A 13,836-nucleotide genomic window follows, 5' to 3' on the forward strand; every position below is an offset into this window, starting at 1 on the left:
CTCACATTCCATGTTCCAATCACTAGGGTCTGCTTACAACTGTTCCTCCTCCTTTGTATTTCCATACTTGATAGTTCTACCTAGGTTGCCCTTTCTGTTAATCTGCGTGTGTTCTGTTGTGCATAGGGCTAATAAGGAAATTTAGAGGGGATGGTAGTTTGCTCAGGAATTTGGAGGCAGAGGTCCTGTCAGTGTGTGATCAGACCCAGTGCCTTATCAGGATATGGACATTATCAGGTTTCCTCAAGGATTGGTCAGTCCTGGGAGTCAGGCCTGGGAAATTACAACATTCTTCTTCCATTTCACACCTTAAAGGGTATAGGGAGCAGAGCTGGAGTTGTCTCTAGCTACTTCCTGCCGGACAAGGGAGACTCGGGGGAGCTGGGGTTGGTCCCACATAAGGTCTGGTGGAGGAGTGTCATTTTCACATGCTACTGGGTGGTTGCTCGGGAGATGGCCATGAAGCATTCTACTAAAAAAATTCTGAAAGAGATTTATAAAATAGAGAGCAAGAGCTAGAAGAAGGAGGACAACTAGAAAGGGAGTTAGAATGAGGAGTAGCCAGGGGAAAATTCTTAGTTGCCACCCGGTTCCTGATACTCTATTTAGGGCGTTAGCTTTGCCTTTTAATTTCTTTATTCCTTCTCTGACTACTCCTGATTTATTGGTATAAAAACAACAGTCTTCTCCTAAAAACAGGCGGAGACCATCTTTTTTCATAGTGAAGAGATTAAGCCCTATTCTGTTTTGTAACACAACTGCCACTAGGGAGTCTGTTTGGTCTTGGACTGCAATAAGCTGAGCTACAACATTGTCTAGATTCTCTGGGAGAGGTTTTGAGAGATGCTGGATTTTTTTCTATGGAGATGCCTAGGCCTGCAGTGCTGGTGGCCACCCCTGTTATTATTCCCAGGCCAGACAACAAAGTGAGGAGTCCTGTGACAGCCTGTTTGTGATTAAGGTACTGGGTTAGAGGGATAGGTATTAATTTGGAGTTGGTTGTGAATGAAACTGGGGGAAGCAGGTAGGCTAGGATATAATTCCCTGTCCATTTGGTTGGCAGGCAGGAGTAGATGCTGTTTCCACAGGCAAAGAAGAAGCCGCTCCCTGCTTTGACTTCCTGTTCATATGAACTAAAAGAAGTAGTGAATGTACTCTAAAGTGAGGGATTAAAAAGAGATGTTTTTGGTGGAAGATATTTATTCCCATTTAAAAAAAATGGTGATCTGACAGTGTGGAAATTATCAAATAATAGTCAATAATATCACACACAAACAATATCCTGCTGAAGATTATCCAAAAACTACTAGAACAGAACATCGACAGAGAACTACCAGAAATACAAGCTGGGTTTAGAAGAGACCGTGACACTGGAACATAATAGCCAATGTCAGATGGATCTTTTTTCTTTTTTTTTTTTTTTTTGGTACTGATGCATCCTGGCTGGAAACCAAGAGTACAGAGGAATGTCTGTGTTTCATTGACTACGCAAAGCCATTTAACTATGTGGATCACCAAATTGTAGCTAACCTTGAGAAGAATGGAATTGTACTCATGTGAAGCCTATACTTGGATGAGGAAACAGTCATCAGAACAGAGCAAGGAAATACTGCATGGTTCAAAATTGAGAAAGGAGAGGAATGCATCCTATCTTTGTACCTTTTCAATCTATATGTGAAACAGATCATTTGAGAGGCTGGACTTTATGAGGAAGAGTGTGGCATCAGGATGGGAGGAAGACTCATCAACAGCCTGCATTATGTAAATAACACAACCTTGCTCACCAAAACTGAGGAAGATCTGAGGTGTTTGCTGCACTAAGTAAGTCAAGGACTGTAGTTTTCAATATGGATTGAAGTTCAACATCAAGAAAACCAAGATTCTCACCACTGGGCCAATTAATTGGCAGCATCATGATAAATAGAGAAGAGATTGAGATTGTTAACAATTTCCACTTTCATAGTTCCACAATCAACACTCTTGACACCAGCAGTCAGAAAACCAAAAGGCAAATTGTGATGGGGAAAATCAGCTGTCAGGGACCTCTCCAGAGTGCTAAAGAGTGATGATGTCCATCTAGAGACTAAGATGGACCTAATCCAAGCCATAGTCTTTACAATTACTTGTTATGCATCAGAGAGCTAGACAGTGGATAAGGATGACAGAAGACAAATCAAAGCCTTTGAGTTGTGGTGTGGCAAAGAATATTGAACATACCGTGAACCACCAAGAGAACAAACAGGGCTTTCCTAGAATCGGTGAAACCAGATTGCTAATTGGAGGCAAGGATTTTAAATCTCTATCTGACATACTTTGGAGAAGAAAATCATGCTTAGAAGGGTGGAGGGAAGGTGCAAGAGAGGAAGTCCCAAGATAAAATGGATTTACATATAGTGGGATTAGGTGTGTCAGAAACAGTGAGATTCGCTCAGGATAAGGTAGGGTTCAGAGATATTGCACATAGGGTCCTATGAACTGTAGGTCACTCCACGGCCCATAACAAAAACAGCAAACAGCGATTGTTGCCAGACAGCATGCCTGGTTGTTTTAACACTAAAAGATACCCTTCTGGAAAAATTCTTTTTTTTTTTTTGGAAAAATTCTTGAGGTGTTACTGCTCTGGATCTGTTTAGGGAGAAAACTATAATAGCTACAAATAGTCCAGAAAAGTAGTTTTTATTCTGTACACTGTATTATCGTGAAAAGAAGAAGGGGTTGGCAGGAAGCAAGGGGTGAATGGGGAGAACCTGCCATCAGAAACTGCTATGCTGTTCACAGTTTTGTCTTTCTATGAATTACTAAAATTAGTCACTCACACTGATTGTTTGCAAAGTCTTCTTTGGCACAAGATAACACACTGGCCAGAAGGTCTGCATCAATATCCATGATATTTGTAGATGTGGGAGCAAAGGGAAAAACAAAAAGTACCAACTTCAAGAAGGTTTTGTTATTACTGTTCCTACAATACAGATTGAAGCTCAATGTCAAGAAGACAAAGATTCTCACCACTGGGCCATTTGGCAGCATCAGGTTGGATGGTGAAGAGATTGAGATTGTTAACAGCTTTAGTCTGCTTGGCTCCAGCAGCCAGGAGATTAAAAGACGTATTGTGATGGGAAAGTCTGCTGTTAGGGACCTCTCCAAAGTACTGAAGAGAAGTGGTATCACTCTGGAGACTAAGGTGCTTCTGCTACAGGCCATGGTCTTTGCAATCACTTGCTGTCAGAGAGCTGGACAATGACTAGGGAGGATAGAAGGAGAATTGATGTCTTTGAGCTGTAGTGCTGGAGAAGAATATTGAGGGTACCATGGACTGCTAAGAAAATGAACAGGTTCATCCTAGAGAGGGTTAAATCAGGCTGTTCCTTGGAAGCAAGGATTCTGAAGCTTTGTCTGACATATTTTAGACATGTTGCAAAGCTGGACCAGTCCTTGGAGAAGGACATCATGCTTGGTAGGGTGGAGGGACAGCGTAGGAGAGGAAGACCCTCTATGAGGTGGATTGATTCAGTGACTGGGGTAATTGGGGTAGGTGTGTCAGAGAGAGTGTGATTGACACAATACAGAGCAGGGTTTAGGGCTGTTGAACCTAGGGTCACTATGAGTCACGAGCAACAAACATAAAACAAACAGCACATAACAACAACAAAGTGATCTGGGAGAGTCAGAAGAGAGTCTTTTCTCATTTTTCCCCTCAAGATGTGGCTAGGGGAGTGGGAGTGGTACTGTGTTGATAACAGTAAGCCTTAAAGCCCTGTTGTTCTAAAGGAGGCTGTTGTTTTTTGTTAAGTACCGTTGACTCAATTATGACTCATAGTGACCCTGTGCACAACAGATCTGAATCCCATCCCAACCTGCACCATCTTCACAGTCTCTGATGTGCTTCAGCCCTTTGGCACAGTCACTCTGTCAATTCATCATGTTGAAGGTCTTCCTCTCTGTAACCCTCCACCTTTCCCAGCATGATGTCTTTTTCCAAGGACTCGGCCCTCCTGACAACATGCCGACAGTATATGAGTTAAAAGTTTCACCATCCTTGCTTCTGAGGAGTATCCTGGTAGTGCTTCCTCCAAGATGGAATTGTTTATTCTTTTGACAGTCTATGGGATATTCATTGTTTTTCCTCCAGAATCACAGTTCCAAGACATCCATTCTTCTTCGGTCCTACTTACTCTTTGTCCAACTTTCAGACGCATAGGAAGCAATTGCGAGCACCATGCCTTGGATCGGGCACATGTTAGTGTTTAACTGCCATTGTTGTTCTTTAGCACTTTGAAGAGGTCCTTGACAGCATGTTTTTCCAGTGCAACTTGTCTTTTGATTTCCTTTTTTTTTTTCACCAGTTGAATGAGATAACTGAATTTTATTTATATTTGTTTCCATTCAGTTTATCACATGTACAGGCTGCGTGGTACAGGAAGGCCATGCTAATTTTTGTCAAGCTGTGGGTAGAAGACATCTTTGTTGATTTAGTCTATCTTTTGATTTCTTGAGTGCTGTTACCATGGGTGTTGATTGTGGATGCGAGGAAGATGAAATTGTTGACAAATTCAGTCTTTTTTCCGTCTGTCATGATTTTGCTTACTGGTCCAGTGGTGAGATTTTTGTGTTCTTGACTATGAGGCCAGTCCTTTTCTAAAGTCCAAGTATGGATGATAAGAAACTTTGCTGGGGTGGGGGGGATAAGTATGGGAAGCTCAGAGACAAGACATGGGTAGTTTTTGGAGATTTTTGTTATTGTTTTTGAGAATTTTTTTTAAGATGACATCTGAAGTATATCAAGGCTCAATATGTGGCAGTTGCTGCCAGTCATACACACTCAGTACTCAAGCAGATCCTGCAACCAGATCAAGAAGAGCTTCATCATCTGACCTCTGATTCTATGAATAAACCAAGGAAAACTTCTAAACTGCAAGTTTTTCTCCCACTAGCAAGAATGACAAAGTGGCAGACCAGAACATTTCAAGCAAGTGACAAATTTATTAAAGAGAGAGAGAGCTTTTGCAAAGTGTCTCTGTTACATTCCCAAGTGTCTCCAACAATGAGGAGGGCAGAATATTTTTAAATTCTAAAATGAGAACTTTTCCAGGCTTGTGTTTGACGTGCATGTTTGCTCTGCCCCCAGGAGCGAGGCAAGCCAGGCTTGCCCTAGGGTCTAAGGCAGGAGGCAGCTTTCAGCCTCAAAGAGAGTGGGGAGAGGAGGCAGCCATGTTCTTCCTGGTTGGCTCCTCCCAGGGTTTCTGTGACTTCTCCTTGCCAGAGGGAGCATGGTTGTGCGAATGAAGGAATTACGGCAAGCTTTTGGAGTCGAGTGCTTTTCCGGGCTTGTGTTTGACGTACAGGTTTGCTCTGCCCCCAGGAGTGAAGCAAGCTAGGCTTGACTGAGGGGCTAAGGCAGGAGGCAGCTTTCAGCCCCAAAGGGCCCTCTGGCCTGCGCCCCTTGGACCTGGTTCAAATTGTTTTCCTATCAAACATTCTTCTAGGTGGTATAGCACTGATCTGTGCATTGCTGTACAGAGGTAACTCATGATTGCTGTGATGGTGAACACTGTGACAGTGATGTGCCAAACGTAGTAATGGCTACCTATGGTGAACAATGTTGGCTGGAGCTTCCCGACTAAAGCAAGCCTGGAAGTAGGAGTGGCATCCAATTCCAAAATGGCTTGCCTCCAGAAACTCGATGTACAAACAGTGTTCAGGCCTTTCATTCATAAGGTTGCTATGAGTTGTCTATGACTCGACGGCATCTAACAACAACAACAACAACAACAAAATGAGAACAGAATATCATATTTATTTATGCAAGAAGATATGAGGTCTCAGGAACTACCCTGTTAGCAGGAGATGGGCATCACATTTTTTTATGGATGGAAATAGGGCTTCAGAATTAGTCCATAAAGGAAGGATTGTGGCAATTGGGTGTATATCCAGTGGGTCATATCTTTGAGTTTGAATATTAGCTCAGCATGTAGCTTTGGGCAAGGGTTAACCCTTGGTCACAAGTAGAACTTCTGAATATGCTTTGGAAGCCTGAAAACCAGCTTGGGCTGGTTTGCTCTAAGCCCTGGTTTCCATAGAAACCAGGAATTTTATCATATGTTAAGGTCTGCAAACACCAGGAGTTAGCTGTTTATGACTTTGAAGCAAATAGCAGGATGTCAGGAGAAGCTGAAAGGTTTAGTCCCAGGATGATCCCTCATTTTCCTATTTCAGCCAGCCAAATTGCCTGCCAATCTTGGGGTGCCCTAACCTCTGCAGCAGTGAGTCAACAGCCAACTGCCTGCCATCTGTTTTGTCAGCTCTTAGAGAAACATAAATCAGGGGAAGTCTCTTGTTTATCATCTAACCCAAGGATTTGGTAACATTTACAATTACATGAACCATTTTTTCAAGCTAAATCTCTCTCTTTCTCCTATGTAATATGTACTTTATGCATTATACTACACACACACACACACACACACACACACACACACACACGGCCCAATGGCAAGAAGCTGCACTGCAATCCTGAAGGCATGCAGTTTGAATCCACCAGCTGCTCCACAGGGGAAGGATGGGCAATCTCCTCACATATGATTTACTGCTCCTGAAAACCAGCTATGGGTTGGTTCTGACTCAATGGTATACAACAACAACATGCAATATATGTGTGTGTGTGTGTGTGTGTGTGTTTATATGTATGTGTGTATGTGTATATATGTATGTGTGTATATGTGTGTGTGTGTGTGTGTGTGTGTATGTATGTATTATCTCCAACTCACTCATTGCAATTGAGTGAGAACTAAAACTTAACTGAACCTCCAAGTAGATTTTCAGGGCTTTAAATTCCACAAGAGAAGATTGTTCCTCTTTCTCCTGTAGAGCTGCTGGTGGATTCAAACCTGCCAGAGTGTACAGGCTTGCTCACTCTCACTCTGTTATGTAGAAAATATTATAATGTTGTTGTTGTAGTTATGTGCCGTTGAGTTGCCTGCGACTCATAGCGACCCTATGTACAACAGCCCTAAACCCTGTTCTATCCTGTGCCAATCTTGTTGTCTCTGATACACTTACCCCAGTCACTGAATGAATCCATCTCATCAAGGGTCTTCCTCTCCTGCTCTGTCCCTCTACCCTTCCAAGCATGGTGTTCTTTCTAAGGATTGGTCCCTCCTTGCAACATGTCCAAAGTATGTCAGACGAAGCCTCAGAATCCTTGCCTCCAAGGAACAGCCTGTTTTAACCCTCTAAAGGATGAACCTGTTCATTTTCTTAGCAGTGTATTCAATACTCTTCTCCAGCACCAATGCTCAAAGGCCTCAATTCTCCTTCTATCCTCCCTAATCTTTGTCCAGCTCAAATTATATACACACACATATAGGGAATTTTGTTGCCCCAATAGTAAGGAGTTGCAATGCCCATACAAAGGCAGGTGGTTTGAATCTACTAGCTGTTCCACAAGAGAAAGATAGACAGTCTTCTTCTGTATAATTTACCACCTCTGAAAACTTACTGGAGGATCATCTGTGAGTCAGTTTCAACTCAACAGCATATTACAACATTAACAATTGGGAGTTCTGGTCACCTAGTGGTAAAGAGTTCTGATACCAACTCAAAGATGAGTGAGTGGTTCAAATTCATCAGCTTCTGTGAGGGAGAAAGATGAACACTCTCCTCCCATGTAATTTGAAGCCCTGAAAATCCACTGGAGTATCAGTTATGAGTCAGTTCCAACTGTAGGCACATAAAAATATACATATACATGCATATGTTATTATTATGTGCCATGACATTGCCTACAACTCATAATGACCTTAAGTTCCATAGCTCTGAAGCCTGCACTCTCCTGAGCCTGTCTCACTGACTCCAACACATGTGTCCACAGTTGCCCCAGTTATTGTATCAATCCATTTCATCCAAGGTTTTCCTCTCCTTCGCTCTCCCTCCACCCTTCTGAACATGATGTCCTTCTCTAAGGATCAGGCTCTCCTGGCCACATGCGCAATGTATGTGAGTTGGAGCTTCAAAATCCTAGCCTCCAAAGAGAAACTTGATTTCACCCTCTGCAAGACAGACCTGCTTCGTTTCTTGGCAATCCATGGTATGCTCAAGACTCTTCTCCAGCATGACAACTCAAAGGCATTGATTCTTCTTCTACCATCCTTAGTCATTGCCCAGCTATCTGACACATAGCAAGTAATTGCAAAGACCATGACCTGGATTAGGTGCACTTAACCTCTAGACTGACTGACACTGTTGCTTTTCAGTGCTCTGGAGAGGTCCCTGACAGAAGATTTTTCCCAATGCAAGCCATCTTTTGATTTCCTGACTGCTGGTGTTAAGAGTATTGATTGTAGGGGGATTGTGTACCAATGAGGGAGTTTTTCTTTTGCTTTTCAAGGAGAGGAGCAAATGGGGGGGGGGGTTTGTGCGGGGAGAAGGGTGCAACAATGAATGAATGGAATCCCAAAATCTCTGTAGATGTTCATTGAAATGAAAAATAAACAACCTAAATTTAAAAAAAAAAAAAGAGTATTGATTGTTTAGGCGAGAAAGCTGTAATTGTTAACAATCTCAATTGCGTCTCCATCTGTTATGCGAATTGTCCCAATAGTGAGAATCTTTGTCTTGTTGATGTTGAGCTTCAATCTGTATTGAAGACTATGGTCCTTGACTTCTGCAGCAAGCACTTCAGGTCATCTTCAGTTTCAGCAAGCCAGGTTATATTATTTGCATAACATAGGTTATTGATGAGTCTTCCTCAGATCCTGATGCCACATTCCTCCTCGTAAAGCCCAGCCTTGCAAATGATCTGTTCTGCATAGAGATTGAAAAGGTATGGAGGCAGGACACATCCCTGACACAACCCAATTTTCTAAAACCCATCCAGTGCTGAGTGGTTGTGTCCAGACTCCAGTTCAGTGTTCTCCCTACCAAGGCCTAAATTCATGATTTTTCTTCCCTTTCTCCTAGTCTGCAAAAACATGTGGGGGGTGAACCAGAGCCTTACATCATTTTAGGGGTGAGAATGGGTCTTTGGAGTACTCAATCACTTATGTCATCCAGCTCAAGATGACTCAGATCCAAGGAGTATGGGCTCCCCACCACCACCACCACCTGCTTGAGAAACTTGAGAATCTCAACGGTCCATTTGTGAGGGCTTGAAAGTGTTGGTCTTATCCCAAGCTCAACAGCTCTTGCACTAGAAAGACCCCTAATGATATTCAGTCCATATTTCCTTTGCAAGTGATCATCTGGACCAAAGTCTCCCTAAATCTCCTCCTTCCAGTTCTTTTTACAGTTCCTGTGTTTTTTCTTCCTTTCCTAGTACTTCCTTGCCATCTCTTCTACCCGTGTTCTCCATGTCTGTAGTTATCTGAGCTCCACATAGTCAATGTCTTGTGTTTTCTACCCATGATTCTGAGGTTGGGGGTGCCTGACTGAATGAGGTTGAGCTTGGGTCCAGGATCCACCAAGGCATGGTGCTCAGGGTGGTACTAGATTTGGGCAAGGCCAGCTATAGTGCAGGCCTGGCCCCTGAACTCACTTGCAGACCTGGCTGGTGTGAATCTGACGGGGTATATCGTGTAGTGGATCCAGTGTGTTCTAGCCCTATCGCACTCCAGCCCAGCATGAAGCACATGCAGGTAGCCAGAGCAAACTTGTATAGCACAAACATTGGTGAGCTCGAGTTTTGCCAGAGTGAACTTACTGAGCACATCCTTAGCTAGCTCTCAGTCCTCACTAGCAAAGGCCTTTTTTGTAAAATTTTGTGGGCAGGAAGCACATCTTAGCTGTTTTTTTTAAATCTAGAGTAGCATTGTCTAACATGAACACCACTATCTCTGAGTACTTGAAATGTAACTAGTCCAAATGGAGATGTGCTATAAAATATAGTGTAATGCAAAGACTTATTACCACAAAGGAAAATAATGTAAATTATCTCTTTAATAATTTTTTCTGTTGAGTTGTTGCATACTCTTGAATCAGAACTGACCCATAGCTGAACCTCCAGTGGGTTTTCAAAGGCAGTTAGTTAATCACACGGGTGGAGAAGGCCAATCTTTGTCCCATGGAGCAGCTGGTGGATTTGAACCACATCCTTTTGGGACTGCAGCTCAGCTTTACCCCTAGGCCACCAGAGCTTCCTGGTAGATGTTGAAATAATATTTTTTGATAATTTGGTTAAATAAAAGAATAATTTCACCTGTTTCTTTTTATAACATTATGGTTCCTAGAAAATGTAGAAAGTACATGTGTGGATCACTTTCCACTTCTATGTTTCAGTGCTGTTTTAAAGCAAGTATTTGGTTAGATCTACAATAAATGTAAAGAAAGAGAAGGAGGAAAAAATAAAAGAAAGGTGTGAGAATATGAAATCAAAGAAGTTTTCATCCCTTCTCCCAAATAAACCATAGAAAGAGAATTGAGTAAGGATTACCCTGCAGTCAGGAGTCTGTCCCTCAGCCTCTTGGGTATTTTTAATACTCAAGGGAAGATATGACAGATCACATATATTTATGCCAAAATGGAGAATATTTCTTTCCATTGGTCAGAATACTTGTATCTGACTGTTGGGTACTCTTTTCTTGGTATCACAGTTGAAATCCCCAAGATATTTCATGGCTGGAAAGTTACCTGGTGAATAAGGACCTGGATCAAAAGCCTGTGAAGATTCTTTGGAGTATTTTGCTAGGCAATAGTGAGAGCCAGTAACGTATTCCTGCACGACAGTAAAGATGAACAGATCCTGTCTCTCTTCCTAATCATTGCCATGTGCAGACTGACACTACTTTTATATGCTAAACATTCCCTTTATTTTGACATATTTCTTGTTATGCTGGCCATGAGTTTGCGAGATGTTCTGCCTTCTTTATTAGATGTTAATTACAATAATCTTATTCATAAGCATGCTAGACATATCCCCTTTTCTAGCAGGTAGATGTCAGATGTTATTCTAGGATTCAGAGAACCTTCCTTGCATTGTGTTCTCTTGTCAGCTACTTAATTGATATTTTTGTTTTAATTTTTATTACATTTTATTAATTTTAATGAACATTTACAGAGATTTTGGATTTCCATTCATTCATTGTTGCACTAAATTGATAGTATTGATGTTACTGAACACAAGGGGTTCGTTCCACAGCCAATTGCCAAAAAGATAAATGAATTGCAATATCCATAAGCACTTTATTACAGATTTGTGGAGGACACCAAGCTTTTATACTAGGGTGAGACACCAACTTACATAACAATAAACTTTTGTTAATAAAATCAAAGAATTTCTATATCTGAAAGAAATCCATTCACAACCAGATACTCCCTTCTCCCCTCCCCCACAAACAGGCAGAATAAATTACAGTTTACATATGGTTGGGGAAAACAGTTTCAAAGAGATAACAGCTAATCTAGGAGATGCATCTCCTCTTCTGATAAACAGATTAAAGAAAGGACACTAAGAACTCGAAGGTCAAGCAATTAGCCTTTCAGGTTGGAGAAAACTGATGCCAGTTTTATAACTATAGTTCCATAACTGATACATACATAGAGAATTCTGAACTTATCAATACCATCCCATCATTGACTTGAGTCCCAATTTCTATATACTTCAGACTGGTCATTTATTAAGTGGAAATAATTCTAAAATCACAGTTTTACAGAAGATAATCAGAGTAAAAAGGCTTGGAAAACCATAGATTTCTCTAAAAACTCCAATGATATAGTCAAATGTAAACTGTGATTGTGTTGATGATAATCAATGGTGATTGCCTCCTACCGTGTCTGCTGCAGACACAGGGACAGAGACCAAGGGAGAGAGATCATTAGGAGGATCAAGGTTTTTCTTCATGAGATAATAATACATGTTTGGTACATAATAAACGAAATGGTTGCCAGATCATAATAATCTTGTCTTTTTTTTTTTTTTCTTCCAGACCCAAAATATGGAGCTGGCATATATTTCACCAAGAACCTAAAAAATCTGGTAGACCGGATCAAGAAAACTGCCTCCACAGATACGCTGATCTACATATTTGAGGCTGAAGTACTCACAGGGTCCTTCTGCCAGGGTTGTCAATTAAACGTTGTCCCCCCAGCATTGAGCCCTGGCGCCATAGATAGCCATGACAGTGTGGTTGACAACGTCTCCAGCCCTGAGACCTTTGTTATTTTTAGTGGCACACAAGCTATGCCCGTATATCTGTGGACATGCACCCAGAATACCGTAGCCACAGAATTGCTCATCAGAACAGATGACACTCACTATCCCCATGGTCATCAAGGGAGAGATCATCCTCAACAGACAGTTCTGTTGACTAACCCACATAGTATGTAACAACTGATATGGCTTTGCTTTAGAGAAACTAATCCAGAGAGTGGCTTAATTATACCAGATTTGTTATTTGCCTAGGCTGATTGGGCTATTAAGAGACCAGTCATCTCCTAGCATCTTCGTGCCTTTATCCTTGCTTTAATCTCTAAGGGATAGATTGGATAGTTTCCAACAAAAGCACCTTCAGTACCATTTCCTTTACCATAATCATAACAAAACAAAAAGTTTCATGTAATGCCGATTTTTTTAAAATATAGTCCAAGACTTATTTTTCAGAATAATGATTGTATAACAAAACAGGTCAGCAGGATGATTTTGTCTTTTCCAGAGAATCTTGTAAAGCATTTTAGATAGCAAAACAAATCACTTTTTTATTGGAAAATTCGTCAGTGATAATGGGTGATGATTGCACATGATTGATGTAATTAGTATTACTAAATTGTACAGTGGGAAACTATGTTGAACTGGCAAATGTTGTGTTAAATACATTTTTACAACAATAAAAAAAAATATACCACCTCTGTTTGAGTAACTGGCCCAGAAAAAAAAATATGTGTAAAATGAAATAACTCAAAATAGAAACACTTCAAATGACAGAAATTCTGTTAATATTCTTCTTTACATGGTAAAGCCATATAAGAGAACACCACTTGGGATGATGAGACTAAATTGTTAATTCACTATTCTTTGATCATCATATATATTTCAGTCATTTCCTGGGTGCTGAAGATAGGGTGCATATAAGACAAATATTCTCATACAATTTTTAGTCCAAAAGACAATTAAACAATTGTTGTTATGTGCCATCGAGTCGCTTGTAACTCATAGCGACCCTATGTACAACAGCCCTAAACTCTGCTCTATCCTGTGCCAATCGCACTGTCTCCCTCACTCCCATCCCGATTACCCCAGTCACTGAATCAATCCACCTTATAGAGGGCCTTCCCCTCCTGTGCTGTCCCTCCACCCTCCCAAGCATGATGTTCCTCTCCAAGGACGGGTCCCTCCTTACAACATGTCCAAAGCCTCAGAATCCTTGCCTCCAAGGAGCTGCCCAGTTTAACCCTTTCCAGGATGAATCTATTTGGTTTCCTAGCAGTCCATGGTATTCTCAATACTCTTCTCCAGCACCACAGCTCAAAGGCATTAATTAAACAATTACTACTTGGTATAACCAAAGGGAAGTTATAGGTAAAATAAAATAGGCTTATTGTTGCTAGAATTTCTACTTCTTAGATAAAGCACTTCCTTTAGTTCTGGTCTGCCCAACTACTAATGGAAAGCTGAATTGGCAAAAAACAAGATGTTCCAGGAATGTCACAGGAAAAGAGCTGACCTAAGACTGCACCTGCAAGATAAGAAAAAGGCTCCAACAGAATACTACCCACCCAAGACTTCTTCATGTGATCTGCTGAACCCACAAATAATCTCTATAAAAAAACTATGAGATATCATCTTCCCCCTGTAAGAATAGCAAAATTCAGCAAACAAAAAAAATTCAAACAACAAATGCTGGCGAGGTT

At 41.3% G+C, this 13,836-nt stretch overlaps 1 protein-coding gene across 1 annotated transcript in view; it reads left to right on the forward strand.

The window, feature by feature from the left end:
* PARP9 (poly (ADP-ribose) polymerase family, member 9) overlaps positions 1-12,316 on the forward strand; it is a 72,803-nt gene extending 60,487 nt beyond the window's left edge. Inside the window, exon 8 of the mRNA XM_006884308.1 lies at positions 11,916-12,316. Within this exon, the coding sequence (XP_006884370.1) occupies positions 11,916-12,316 (401 nt within the window). The remainder of the gene's footprint in view (positions 1-11,915) is intronic.
* The last annotated feature ends 1,520 nt before the right edge of the window (positions 12,317-13,836 follow it).

Source organism: Elephantulus edwardii, unplaced genomic scaffold (genome assembly GCF_000299155.1).
Source record: "Elephantulus edwardii isolate Elephantulus edwardi_28Jun2011 unplaced genomic scaffold, EleEdw1.0 scaffold00032, whole genome shotgun sequence".
In the NCBI taxonomy this organism is placed as follows: domain Eukaryota; kingdom Metazoa; phylum Chordata; class Mammalia; order Macroscelidea; family Macroscelididae; genus Elephantulus; species Elephantulus edwardii.